This window comes from Mobula birostris, chromosome 3 (assembly GCF_030028105.1).
Source record: "Mobula birostris isolate sMobBir1 chromosome 3, sMobBir1.hap1, whole genome shotgun sequence".
Classification (NCBI taxonomy): domain Eukaryota; kingdom Metazoa; phylum Chordata; class Chondrichthyes; order Myliobatiformes; family Myliobatidae; genus Mobula; species Mobula birostris.
Window position 1 is genome coordinate 114,785,475 of NC_092372.1, and position 13,894 is coordinate 114,799,368.

At 44.9% G+C, this 13,894-nt stretch overlaps 1 protein-coding gene across 3 annotated transcripts in view; it reads right to left on the reverse strand.

Annotated features, from left to right (window-relative positions):
• Positions 1 to 7,454: 7,454 nt before the first annotated feature.
• Positions 7,455 to 13,894, reverse strand: part of LOC140195223 (NACHT, LRR and PYD domains-containing protein 3-like) — a 51,403-nt gene continuing 44,963 nt past the window's right edge. For all 3 annotated transcript variants that reach the window (XM_072253220.1, XM_072253221.1, XM_072253218.1), the window contains 7 exons: positions 12,915 to 13,001; positions 12,560 to 12,730; positions 12,288 to 12,446; positions 10,251 to 10,421; positions 9,299 to 9,469; positions 9,023 to 9,190; positions 7,455 to 8,497 (listed from right to left, as the gene is read on the reverse strand). In XM_072253220.1, the coding sequence (XP_072109321.1) occupies positions 8,410 to 8,497; positions 9,023 to 9,190; positions 9,299 to 9,469; positions 10,251 to 10,421; positions 12,288 to 12,446; positions 12,560 to 12,730; positions 12,915 to 13,001 (1,015 nt within the window). In that variant the 3' untranslated portion in view covers positions 7,455 to 8,409. The remainder of the gene's footprint in view (positions 8,498 to 9,022; positions 9,191 to 9,298; positions 9,470 to 10,250; positions 10,422 to 12,287; positions 12,447 to 12,559; positions 12,731 to 12,914; positions 13,002 to 13,894) is intronic.

A 13,894-nucleotide genomic window follows, 5' to 3' on the forward strand; every position in this document is an offset into this window, starting at 1 on the left:
GTACTCGCCCTACTATCTGATGTTCGGACGGGAAGCGAGGTTGCCCATTCATCTGTGTTTTAGAAATATAGAAACATAGAAAATAGGTGCAAGAGTAGGCCATTCGGCCCTTCGAGCCTGCACCGCCATTTATTATGATCATGGCTGATCATCCAACTCAGAACCCCGCCCCAGCCTTCCCTCCATACCCCCTGATCCCCGTAGCCACAAGGGCCATATCTGACTCCCTCTTAAATATAGCCAATGTACTGGCCTCAACTGCTTCCTGTGGCAGAGAATTACACAGATTCACCACTCTCTGAGTGAAGTTTTTCCTAATCTCGGTCCTAAAAGGCTTCCCCTTTATCCTCAAACTGTGACCCCTTGTTCTGGACATCCCCAACATCGGGAACAATCTTCCTGCATCCAGCCTGTCCAATCCCTTTAGGATTTTATACGTTTCAATCAGATCCCCCCTCAATCTTCTAAATTCCAACGAGTACAAGCCTAGTTCATCCAGTCTTTCTTCATATGAAAGTCCTGCCATCCCAGGAATCAATCTGGTGAACCTTCTTCGTACTCCCTCTATGGCAAGGACGTCTTTCCTCAGATTAGGGGACCGAAACTGCACACAACACTCCAGGTGTGGTCTCACCAAGGCCTTGTACAACTGCAGTAGTACCTCCCTGGTCCTGTACTCAAATCCTCTCGCTATAAATGCCAGCATACCATTCGCCTTTTTCACCGCCTGCTGTACCTGCATGCCCACTTTCAATGACTGGTGTATAATGACATCCAGGTCTCGTTGCACCTCCCCTTTTCCTAATCGGCCACCATTCAGATAATAATCCATTTTCCTATTTTTGCTACCAAAGTGGATAACTTCACATTTATCCACATTAAATTGCATCTGCCATGAATTTGCCCACTCACCCAACCTATCCAAGTCACTCTGCATCCTCTTAGCATCCTCCTCACAGCTAACACTGCCATCCAGCTTCGTGCCATCCACAAACTTGGAGATGCTGCATTTAATTCCCTCATCCAAGTCATTAATATATATCATAAACAACTGGGGTCCCAGCACTGAGCCTTGCGGTACCCCACTAGTCACCGCCTGCCATTCTGAAAAGGTCCCGTTTATTCCCACTCTTTGCTTCCTGTCTGCTAACCAATTCTTCATCCACATCAATACCTTACCCCCAATACCATGTGCTTTAAGTTTGCACACTAATCTCCTGTGTGGGACCTTGTCAAAAGCCTTCTGAAAATCCAAATATACCACATTCACTGGTTCTCCCCTATCCACTCTACTAGTTACATCCTCAAAAAATTCAATGAGATTCGTCAGACATGATTTTCCCTTCACAAATCCATGCTTTGTCCGATGATTTCACCGCTTTCCAAATGTGCTGTTATCACATCTTTGATAACTGACTCCAGCAGTTTCCCCACCACCGACGTTAGGCTAACCGGTCTATAATTCCCCGGTTTCTCTCTCCCTCCTTTTTTAAAAAGTGGGGTTACATTAGCCACCCTCCAATCCTCAGGAACTAGTCCAGAATCTAACGAGTTTTGAAAAATTATTACTAATGCATCCACTATTTCTTGGGCTACTTCCTTAACCACTCTAGGATGCAGACCATCTGGCCCTGGGGATTTATCTGCCTTCAATCCCTTCAATTTACCTAACACCACTTCCCTACTAACAAGTATTTCGCTCAGTTCCTCCATCTCACTGGACCCTCTGTCCTCTACTATTTCTGGAAGATTATTTATGTCCTCCTTAGTGAAGACAGAACCAAAGTAATTATTCAATTGGTCTGCCATGTCCTTGCTCCCCATAATCAATTCACCTGTTTCTGTCTGTAGGGGACCTACATTTGTCTTTACCAGTCTTTTCCTTTTTACATACCTATAAAAGCTTTTACAGTCAGTTTTTATGTTCCCTGCCAGTTTTCTCTCATAATCTTTTTTCCCCTTCCTAATTAAGCCCTTTGTCCTCCTCTGCTGAACTCTGAATTTCTCCCAGTCCTCAGGTGAGCCACTTTCTCTGGCTAATTTGTATGCTTCTTCTTTGGAATTGATACTATCCCTAATTTCTCTTGTCAGCCACGGGTGCACTACCTTCCTTGATTTATTCTTTTGCCAAACTGGGATGAACAATTGTAGTTCATCCATGCAACCTTTAAATGCTTGCCATTGCATATCCACCGTCAATCCTTTAAGTGTCATTTGCCAGTCTATCTTAGCTAATTCACGTCTCATACCTTCAAAGTTACCCTTCTTTAAGTTCAGAACCTTTGTTTCTGAATTAACTATGTCACTCTCTATCTTAATGAAGAATTCCACCATATTATGGTCACTCTTACCCAAAGGGCCTCTCACGACAAGATTGCTAATTAACCCTCCCTCATTGCTCAAAACCCAGTCCAGAATAGCCTGCTCTCTAGTTGGTTCCTCGACATGTTGGTTCAAAAAACCATCCCGCATACATTCCAAGAAATCCTCTTCCTCAGCACCTTTACCAATTTGGTTCACCCAATCTACATGTAGATTGAAGTCACCCATTATAACTGCTGTTCCTTTATTGCACACATTTCTAATTTCCTGTTTAATACCATCTCCGACCTCACTACTACTGTTAGGTGGCCTGTACACAACTCCCACCAGCGTCTTCTGCCCCTTAGTGTTACGCAGCTCTACCCATATCGATTCCACATCTTCCCGGCTTATGTCCCTCCTTTCTATTACATTAGTCTCTTCTTTAACCAGCAACGCCACACCACCTCCCCTCCCTTCATGTCTATCCCTCCTGAATATTGAATATCCCTGAACGTTGAGCTCCCATCCTTGGTCACCCTGGAGCCATGTCTCTGTGATCCCAAATATATCATAATTATTAATAACAATCTGCACTTTCAATTCATCCACCTTATTACGAATGCTCCTTGCATTGACACACAAAGCCTTCAGACGCTCTTTTACAACTCTCTTAGCCCTTATACGATTATGTTGAAAAGTGGCCCTTTTTAATGCTTGCCCTGGATTTGTCGGCCTGCCACTTTTACTCCTCCTTAGTACTTTTTGCTTCTACCCTCACTTTACACCCCCCTGTCTCTCTGCACTGGTTCCCACCCCCCTGTTGTGAACTAACCTCCTCACGCCTAGCCTCTTTAATTTTATTCCCACCCCCAACCATTCTCGTTTAACGTCACCTCGGTAGCCCTCGCTAATCTCCCTGCCAGGATATTGGTCCCCCTAGGATTCAAGTGTAACCTGTCCTTTTTGTACAGGTCACGCCTGTTTTGGGACTGAAGCAGGTGAAACACCTTCGAAGCCATGTCTGAGGTACGTGTCTGATATGAAGAGAGAGCTGAAAAGGGCGTACGAGTTGGCTGAGGCGCCAGCTACCAAGCAGAACCAGCGGAATAAGAAGAGGTATGATCAGAAAGTAAAGTTCGTTCAGTTATTGCCCGGAGACCGAGTCCTTACCCGGAATTTAGGACTACCTGGTAAGCACAAGTTGGCGGACCGTTGGGCAGCCACCCCCTATGTGGTGGAGAGTCAGATGCCGAATCTCCCTGTTTACCAGGTGAGACCCGAGGACGGGAAGGGGCCTGTCAAGGTACTCCATCGGAACCACCTGTTGCCTCTGGGTCGAGAGCTGAAGGTAGACCCAGAGCCCGAATGGGAGTTTACGCCTAGTACGAGGACTCTGCGATGGCGCGGGGTGAGGGAAGAGCCCGCTGCGAAGGAGACAGGGCCGGTGCCCACCTCGAAAAGGGATACGTCATCGGAAGAGACGTGTGGTACCTGCTTCCGTTCGCTGATTCCCCGGTGCCGGGAGAAGAGACTCCTGGCACTTCCATCACTGAGTTAGGGGAACCGAGGGAGGGTGTTGCAGAGCCGCCTGTATTACAGCCGGAATTGGGGGAGGAGAGGGTGGAACCAGAACCTGAGGCAGAGGGCTCACAGGTGCTGAGGGGTCCCAGTGAGGGTGAGGGTCCGACAGATAGGCCCGGGAGGTCACCCGGGGTGTCTGAACAGGGAGAGTCAGCAGAGGAAGTACAGAGGCCTCAGAGGAGTAGGCATCCCCCGGAGAGACTAACTTATACAGCGCCGGGAGAGCAGGGTGTGATCTCTACTGCCCTGGAAAGTTATGGAGGGGGAGAAGTGTACGGGGTCATTCTTTTTGTTAAATTTAAAATGGCTTCTCTTATGTTATTCTGAGGAATGCTGAGACAGTCTCTAACTAGACAGTTGCTTGGGTTATTATAGATAGCAGGGGTTTTGGAATATGAGGAAGTAGTGGGGCCGCACGTATTTAGAGTTTGCCCATGAGATGCAGATGTATTGTGAGCGTTGGTGCGCCTCGAAAGGGGTCAGTGGGGATTATGACAGACTGCTACAGCTCATCCTGATTGAGCAGTTTAAAGATTGTGTCCCTGAAGGTATGAGGCCCTATCTAGATGAGAAAGAGGCAGAAACTTTAGCCGCAACTGCTAAGTTAGCGGATGAGTACACGTTATCGCACAAAGCGAAGTTTACCCCGAGTAAAAGCTACCACAAGGGTAGTTGAGAGGGCGGAGAGAGTCCGCTGGAAAAGCCAGAAAGCAAGCCGAGGACTAGTGAGGAGGATAAGGAAGACAGGAAGCAGTTTGATAGGAAGTCTCCTGGGGTTGTATGCTATAATTGTGGGAAAGCTGGTCACTTTGCATCCGGGTGCTTTGCCCCAAAGAACAAGTCAGGGGAAAGGAAAAACGACGATTCTCACTGGCTGTATTGAGCTGGCAAACAAACCGCTAGAGGAGAGACAGTCTGATAAAGTTCAGGAAGGGCGCGAGAAGTTTATTTCGGCCGGATTGGTGTCGGTGAAGGAGGGGTCAAACCCAGTTCTGGTACAGATCTGGAGAGACACTGAAGCTTGTCAGTCATTGATCTCAAAGAGTGTGTTAGACTTTAGTTCAGAGACCCAGACTGGGGAGGTCAGGGTGATAAAAGGCATTGGAAAAGGGACTGAAGCAGTACCTTTGCACCAGATACACCTAAAAAGTGACTTGGTCTCCGGATCAGTCACGATAGGGGTGAGGCCCGAATTACCGATGGAAGACGTGGAGGTCTTACTCGGTAATGACCTTGCAGGCGGGAATGTGTACTTAGCAGTAAAACTGACAAGCAAACCTGCCAGGATTGAAGACCTGCCCATGGACTCACAGGTTTATCCCGTTTGCGCAGTGACTCGGTGCATGTCCAGAAAGGCTGCCAAAGCGAATGTACGAAGCTGAGACGTTTTTACCAGCCTTGTACCAGGAGGGGTTAGAAAGTGAGAAGGAGCGTAGTGAAGCAGAAGGAAGTGAGGGAGTTGAGGTAGACTTATCATTAGCAAGGAAGGAATTTATACAGGCACAGGAACGAGACGCGGAGATGATGGTTTTGACGGAGACAGCTCTCTCTGAAGCAGAATTAAAAAGGGAGCCAGTGGGCTATTATGTGAAGGAGGGAGTACTAATGAGGGAATGGAGACCAAGTACCGTGCCCGCAGATGAGGAATGGGGGGTGGTGCACCAGGTGGTAGTGCCGAAAATTTATAGGAACGAGATTTTTAACCTGGCCCACAAAATACCCCTCGGTGGACATTTTGGGATGAGGAAGACAGTCGATAGAATTATGAAAGAGTTACTGGCCGAGCATGAGGGAGGATATTATTGAGTATTGTAGACGTGAGCCGACACAGTTACAGTCTATTGATATGCTAACAGCTTGCCATGATAAGTGAGCAGACCTAGTCGGTGTTATCACGAAAATTAATGAGGCTAGGGTGCCACCTGATGAGGGGAAAACCCATTTTGAAAAGATAAGCATGGTGCCGACCAGATGGGAGAACTTTATTGTTTTGGCCAGCTTTGCTGATAAAGTCTCTCCCTTAACTCCCGAACAGAGCGAGCCGCTGAGAAAGCTAATTAACCGGCACACAGATGTATGTTCGGATGTCCCGGGGCGATGCAGAGAGATGGTACATGGTGTTGTCACATCAGGTCAGCCTAGTAAGCAACATCCCTTTAGGATGATTAATCAGTGACAAAAGGGCTAAAGAATGCAGAAGCGTATATTGACGATTTAGTGGTCTGGAGTGACACGTGGGAGGAGCACATTGGGGCAGTAGAGGAGCTGTTTAAGAGGCTGTCAGAAGCCAACCTAACAGTGAACCTCGCAGAAAGTGAATTCGGCCACGTGAAGGTCACTTATCTGGGATTTGTGGTGGAACAGGGGCAGCTGGACCAATACAGGCTAAGGTGTGGGCTATCTCTGAAGTCCCCACCCTGACAGACAAGAGAGCCCTGAGAAGGTTCTTGGGGATGGTGGGGTACTATCGGAAGTTTTGCAAAAACTTTGCGGATATTACCCTCCCTCTTACTAAGCTCTTGCCAAAGAACGCGAAGTTTGTGTGGGACGACCTTTGTTATATTTGTCCGGCACAGAAACCACTGATAATTTATACTGATCACAACCCAGTAGTGTTTTTGGCCACTATGAAGGATAAAAACAAAAGGTTACTAAGTTGGAGCCTGGTCTTACAGGAATTTGATATTAAAATAAAACAAAAAAACAAAACAAAACAAAAAAATAAAATAAAAGCTCTCTGTATTAGCCGAATAGCTGCTGACCCTGTATTTTAGTGTGTATCTAATAATGTATTCATGCCCATAATTTTTACCCCGGTAAAAATCCTTTGAAGGGTAGGGATGTGATGCCAAAACCAAGTTATCAGACGATTGATGCTAATGAGAGAGATAAGGGAGACAATGGAGAAACGTTCAAAATGTTAATGAGAGAGGAGAGAGAGATAACAGAAAAGAAACAAAATTCAGAATATTGACAGACTTTGAACCTGAACTGTTTGAAGTTTGATGGACAAGCGATACCCCAGCAGGGGGATAAAAAGAACAGGTTCGCTGAGGCACAACACACCATGAGATCACGAGATAACGAGACCCTGGAAGAGCGGTGTGCCCCCACAAGTTGGTGGGAGTTTGGAGGTCCGATTCGTGGGAACCAACCATAGACTCACAGGGTGTAAAGGTACGATCGGTGGGAACCTGGTGTGTGTGTCCACCCTTGCCAGGGTGCCGGGTTCACCACAGAAGAACGATTGTATCTGGAACTGAGGGGTCACAGTCGGTGACCACAGCTGGATAAAAGACATAAAAGAGCCCGCCTGAAACCAACTGCGAAGAACATCAAAGGTCTGCCTGAATCAAATTTGCATCCCCCCCCCCTCCAACGGCACAACAGCGATTACTGCGAACTGTACTAAGCTGAACTGAACTCTGCGTCACTTAAGACTGATCATTTTATCCCGAGACTGTGATAGAGCTTGGTTGATTCCTATTACCCTAGTTCTGTGTACATGTGTGTATTATTGCTAACCTGTTGCATTTATATCCTTACGATTAGAGTACTGTGTTACTTGCTTCTTTAATAAAACTTTATTAGTTTGTAGTACTCCAGATTCCAACTAGTGGTCCATTTCTGCTGGTTTGGCAACCCAGTTACGGGGTACGTAACAAAGCATAACAATATAGCTGAAGCTCTCAATCTGCTTAATTCTGCAGACAGTTAAATGCTGTCATTGGTCCTGTGCACTGCGTATACTTTCAGCTCTAATCTAGTTATTAGAGTGGACCACTCGGTGCCCATATCCAGCTGAATTTCTCAGTAAGATGAATTATTTAAAAACCCTGAATTGCCAATCATAGGCTGGCTTGGGAAGAGTCAGTGCTTAAAAATGGGGAAAGGAAAGGTGATACAAATTCACTAGTACATGAAGAAACCGTTTGATCACGAAGTTACACAAGTAAAATTTACCCTGATTCACTCTATACTTAGGTTTCGTTAAGATCATAAGACATGGGAGCAGAATTATGCCATTCAGTCCATCGAGTCTGCTCCGCCATTTCCTCATGGTTGTTTTATTATCCCTCTCAACCCCATTCTCCTGCCTTCTCCCCTTAACCTTGGATGCCCTGACAAATCAAGAACTTACCAACCTTCACCTTAAATATATGTAATGACTTGGCACGCACAACCTTCGGAGGCAATGAATTCCACAGATGCCCCACCATCTGGCAAAAGAAATTTCTTGTGTTCCTAATGGACTTGCCTCGATTCTGAGGTTGTTGTGTCCGATGGTCCTAAACTCATTCATTATAGAAATATCCTCTCCACATCCACCTGTATTCAATAGGTTTCAATGAGCTCCTCCTCATTCTTCTAAACTCGAGAGAGTACAGATCAGAGCCAAATACTTCTCATATGTTAACCTACAAATGATGGGCAATTGACCCACTGCACCATCCTCAAGAACCCCAAAAAGTTCAGGACAGTATACAGGGTGATATAAAGCTCTGATGTATGTAATTGAACTGTTCACACAATGACTTTCATTCCGTATCTGCATTTTCGCAGTGACAGCAGCTGCTCCTGGCCCCGTGAACTGAAATTGTTTTCATCCAGACTGAAACAAGAGAAAATTTAGCTGATTACACTGATGACAATCACAACAAAATATGTTTAATACTGCAACAATAATTATGAGATATTTCATCTTTTAAAGTGTGTGATCCTATTGATACTGAGTATCAACTTAAATACTCAGTAGAAGCACTGGAATTCATGGTGGGTTGGAAGCTGGTCCCTGCTGGCCAGCTCCATCTCTCGTGCTGCTCTCTAGTGTTGAGTCCCTGGAAGGCAAGCTAGAACACTTTTGTCTGTGGATACCTAGCGTGAAACAGGCTGATTTGCCCTCACCTGTGGCTGACCCAGTAGGAGATGAGGAACTGTTGTCTGCTTGTTCTTGCATAAAAATAACTCCAGGATAACATCTTGCACCATCAATTGTCAGGCCATGCTACTCAGAGACTTGTGCTAACATTATTTTGTCACTATACGTGCTGTGTGTGACTGTTCACTACATTTTGCATCTTGGCTCCGGCATATGGTTTCGTTTAGCATGACAATTAAACTTGAACTTGGTACTCACTCTATCATGTTCAGATTTCCACACTTCATTATGAGGGTGCGAAATGGCTCAACAGACTCATCAGTAAATGAGTTAGACCTAAGGTCCAATTTCTGCAGCGATTGGACTGCATAGAGAGCACGGACAAGATGTTTTGTGCATAAATCAGTGAGATTATTCTTCCAGAACCTGTGAATCAGAGAAGAAATGAAGCATTACCCAGCGTTAATTTACACCATCACTATTTCTCATTGTCGGACACTTGGTTAGTACAAACAATTGTGACTTGTGACTTACTTCAGCTTTTGTAATTTAGAGTCCCAGTTCATCAGCCCCTCACACAACAATTCCATGCCCTTGTCTCCCAGTTCATTACCACCAAGGTCCAGAACAGTCAGTGAGCAGCTTTTCCTGAGCATGGAAGTGAGATCAGGGGCACAAGACACAGTGAGCCCAACAGTCCAAAGTCTAGGGATGAGAGATATAAAAGGAAGCTAAAATAAAGATGTTTTAGTGCAGATGCACAGAGGTTATTGAAAAGAATAATCACTATGAAATTAGTATTAGAAACTATCCAGAGATATTTATCAGGAGTGCTATGTTCACAGGGCCCTTAGCACAGTCAATGAACCTTCCCATCCATCCAACAATCGCTTTGATCCCCTACCATCAGGTAGGAAGTACCACAGCATTAGGACATGGACTGCTAGGTGGCAAACAGCTTCTTGCCCCAGGCCATGAGACTATGGAACTCCCTACCACCACCCAGGTCTCATCATAATCAAGATTTAATACCACCGGCATATATCATGAAATTTGTTAACTTTATGGCAGCAGTACAATGAAATACGCGATAAATATTTATAGAGAAAAAAATTAGTATACCCATGCCTATTAAATAGTTAAGTTAAAATAAATAGTGGAAAATAACAGAAATAAAAAAAAGTAGTGAGTTAGTGTTCATGGGTTCAATGTCAGTTTAGAAATTGGATGGCAGAGGAGAAGAAGCAATTCCTGAATCACAGTACGTGACTTCATGTTGTAAATGCCTCTCATTATTAGTGGTAATATTACTTGATGTTTCGTATGAGAGTTCTATGGACTGTGTTGTGCACCACAGCCCGGAGGAACATTGCTTTTTTGGGTGGTATACATGTAGAGTTGAATGACAATAAACCTGAACTATTGTTAATACTAGTTAATACCAAGTCCTGCAATCATTGAGATCATTTCAGATCATTTCACTTACCGCAGTTCCTCCAGATTTTGGTTCACTTTCGTAAGTGCAGCAAACAGTCTTTTCATTCCAGAATCTCCCAAATTATTGTTGCTCAGATTCAGCGCTCGTAGTGACTGGTACGTACTGAGAGTGGAAGCAAGATCCTCCGTGCAGCAGGCTGAGAGATTGTTATCATCCAGCCTGACCATCAGGGGTTTCAAGGGAAGGAGAAGCCAGAAAGTAAGAGTACGGAGAAGTTTACAGGGACAGAATGGCAGGAGGGGGTAGAGAGTCGAGAATTAATAACAGATGTTTGGTGATGGAGGACCAAGAAATTACAAAAAGACATACTCAGTGGCCATTTTATTTGGTAGAGGAGTGAAACTCATTGGGATATTCTGCGACTGTAGCCCACCCTCTTCAAGATCCAATGTGTTGTGTGTTCAGAGATGTTCTTCTGCAAACCACCGTTGTCATGTGTGGTTAGTTGATTTACTGTCACCTTCCTGTCAGCTTGAACTGGTCTGGCCATTCTCCTCTGACCTCTCTCGTTAACAAGGTGTTTTTGCCCACAGAACTGCCGCTCACCACGTTTTTTTCCATTTCCAGCATCATTCTCTGAGAACTCAAGAGACTTGTGCATGAAAATCCCAGGAGATCAGCAGTTTCTGAATACCCAAACCACCCTGTCCTGCACGAACACTCAATCCACAACCAGAAGTCATTTAGATCACATTTCGGATCGCTAGCAGGTGGTAAGGATGGGCTCCCTCATCTCTGCCCTTTTGACCCTCAACTAAGCCTCCCCAGGGTTGTGTACTGAGCCCCCTCTTCTACTCCTTATACCCCACGAATGTGCTGCTACGCACAACTCCAATTTACTGATCTAATTTGCAGATGATACGACATTGATAGGCCATATTTCCAACAATGGTGAGACAGCCTGCGGAGAAGTCAACCCCCAACACAGTGGTGTCAAGAAAACCACCTCTCCCTCAACGTTGAAAAAAACGGAGCTGATTGTGAATTACACACAGGCTAGCCCCAATTGACATTGATGGGACTGTAGTTGAGAAGGTGAGTAGTTTCAAGTTCCTTGGTATACACGTCACCGAGTATCTCACCTGGACTGCACATACTTACTGTCTGGTGAAAAATGCACAACAGCACCTCTTTCACCTCAGGCAGCTGAAGTTCGGCACAAGTCCCCAAATCCTCAGGACTTTCTACAGGGGCACCATCGAGAGCATCATGACTGGTTGTGTCATCGCCTTGTATGAGAACTGTCCTACCCTCAATCGCAGGGCACTGCAAAGAGTGGTGCGGACGGCCCAGCGCATCGTGGATGTGAAATTTCCTCTATTCAGGACATCTACAGCAACAGCTGCATAAAAAGGGCCCGGAGGATCAGCAGAGACTCCAGCCATCATAAGCACAAACTGTTTCAGCTGCTACTGTCTGGCAAATTACACCGCAGCATTAAGCCAGGACCCACAGGCTCTGGGATAGTTTCTTACACTAGACCAAAAGACTTATCAATATACAGTGGCTCGGCCGCCAGCTAGACCTCACACCGGCTCAGTTGCCTGCCAGACCGCACAGCTACAGCGGCCCAGCCGCCTGCCTGACCGCGCACCGGCCCGGCCGCCTACCTGACCGCGCACCGGCCCGGCTGCCTGTCAGACCACACACCGGTCCGGTCGCGTAGCTGACTGTACATACATGTATACAAAACAATTATGTATACAATTTTAGTGTTCGGGCAATATGCTCCCTCACTTCCCATCTTATTGCTTGTACATTGTGATGGAGATGCAACATAAAGAATTTTACTCCCTCATGTTGTGAGATGGATGTAAGAAAAAAAAACAAAACTTAAATAAACCTTTAATCTTAATCTTAAATCTTCCTCACTCTGATATTTGGTCTGAACCAACTGAACTTCAACCTGTAGGCTTTTATGCATTGAGTTGCCACCACGATTGTCAGATTAGATATTTGCGTTAACAAGCAGGTGTACCTAATAAAGTGGCCACTGAGTGTACGATGCCAGGATCTGGTACTCACTCCAATTCTTCGACGTTTCGCAGACACTTGGGCAGTTGATGCACTCCTGCGTCACCCAACTTATTACTTCCCAGAGACACAGTTGTCAGTGACTGATTTATACTGAGAGCGGAGAAAAGATCCTCAACACAAGCAGCAGTGAGACCATTGGCTTTCAGGCTGAGAATTAGGAAGGAGACAGGTGAAGGGACAAGGAAGATGTGTATTTTACTATGTGCAGTTGTCAAGTATGCAGTTAATATCAGCATAATTCCACAGTATCTGGCACATACCTCAGTTTCTTTATTTTACAGCCTGGATTCTTCAAAGCCACAGACAAATATTTGATCCCGGAATTTCCCAGTTTGTTATTACTCAGTTCCAGCACCAACAGTGACCGATTTTCACTGAGAGCAGCGGCAAGATCCTCAATACAGGAAGCTGTGAGATCATTAGCACCTAGTCTGAAGAGTCAGCCACAGAGATAAAAAGGCTGATGAGAAAGGGCAAAGGATTCTGTATAAATTTCATGAGTTTTCTAACCATATCATTGACTATTATACTTAATCATAATACAAATATTGAACCATAGTTCACAATACTAACATCCCCAATGACTGTAAGAGCATTTCTCAATCTGTTACTTACTGCAGTTCCTTTATTTTACATTGACGATTCTTTAGTACAACAGACAGTAATTTCACTCCTGAATCTCCTAGTTTATTGTTCCATAACCTAAACAAAGACATTGAAAAAGAAACTGAATGAAATCCTGGATCTGTTACAATTTCTCCTGTTGCACGATATAGGTTACAGAAAACATGCCAAGGTATTTATGTCATTTTCTTTAGTCATTCTCTCTGACTTCCTAGATATTGGGTGCCACAACAGTATAGTGGTTAGTGTGACACTATTACAGTTGGAGCTTGGGAGTCAATTCCAGCACAATCTACAATGAGTTTCCACATTCTCCATGTGACAACATGAGTTTCTTCTGGATGCTCCAGTTTCCTCCCACAGTCCAAAGATGCACTGGTTGGTAGATAATTAGTCATTTTAAATGGTCCAGTGATTAGAGTAAGGTTAAATAGGTGGGTTGTTGGGCAGAGGTGGCTCACTGAGCCAAAGAGACTTTTCTGCACTGTATTTCCAAATAAATAAATATTTTGGGATCAGAGTAGTTGTTTACTGGAAGTGCAATATGAACTTTCTACCTGTCCCTCAACTTCATCTCATTCCCAGATGACTGGATTTGTTCTCCTGCAGCTCAATGACTAATAATGTCATGGAAACCTACTGGGATTTCCTGGAGATGGGGAAATTTACATGAATTACATGATAGCATGTCAAGACCTTAAGAAATTCCTTTCCAACCCTTTCAACATCTCCTCACCCAGCTTGAAAGTTTTTCCTCCTCTCAATACAAAGCTTCTTTGATTACAGACCAAGAAACTACTGGGTTGCAGTGTATCATTGGTGTCTCAAGTGACCTGCTAAACCAGATATCCTGCAGATCACATGATAAACATCTTACATGTATCAAATTTCAAGCCAAAGTATGAGTTGGCAAATTGTGCAAAGGTGCTACTTTCAGAAGGAAAAGAAACATATCAAATGGTAAAAGGCCT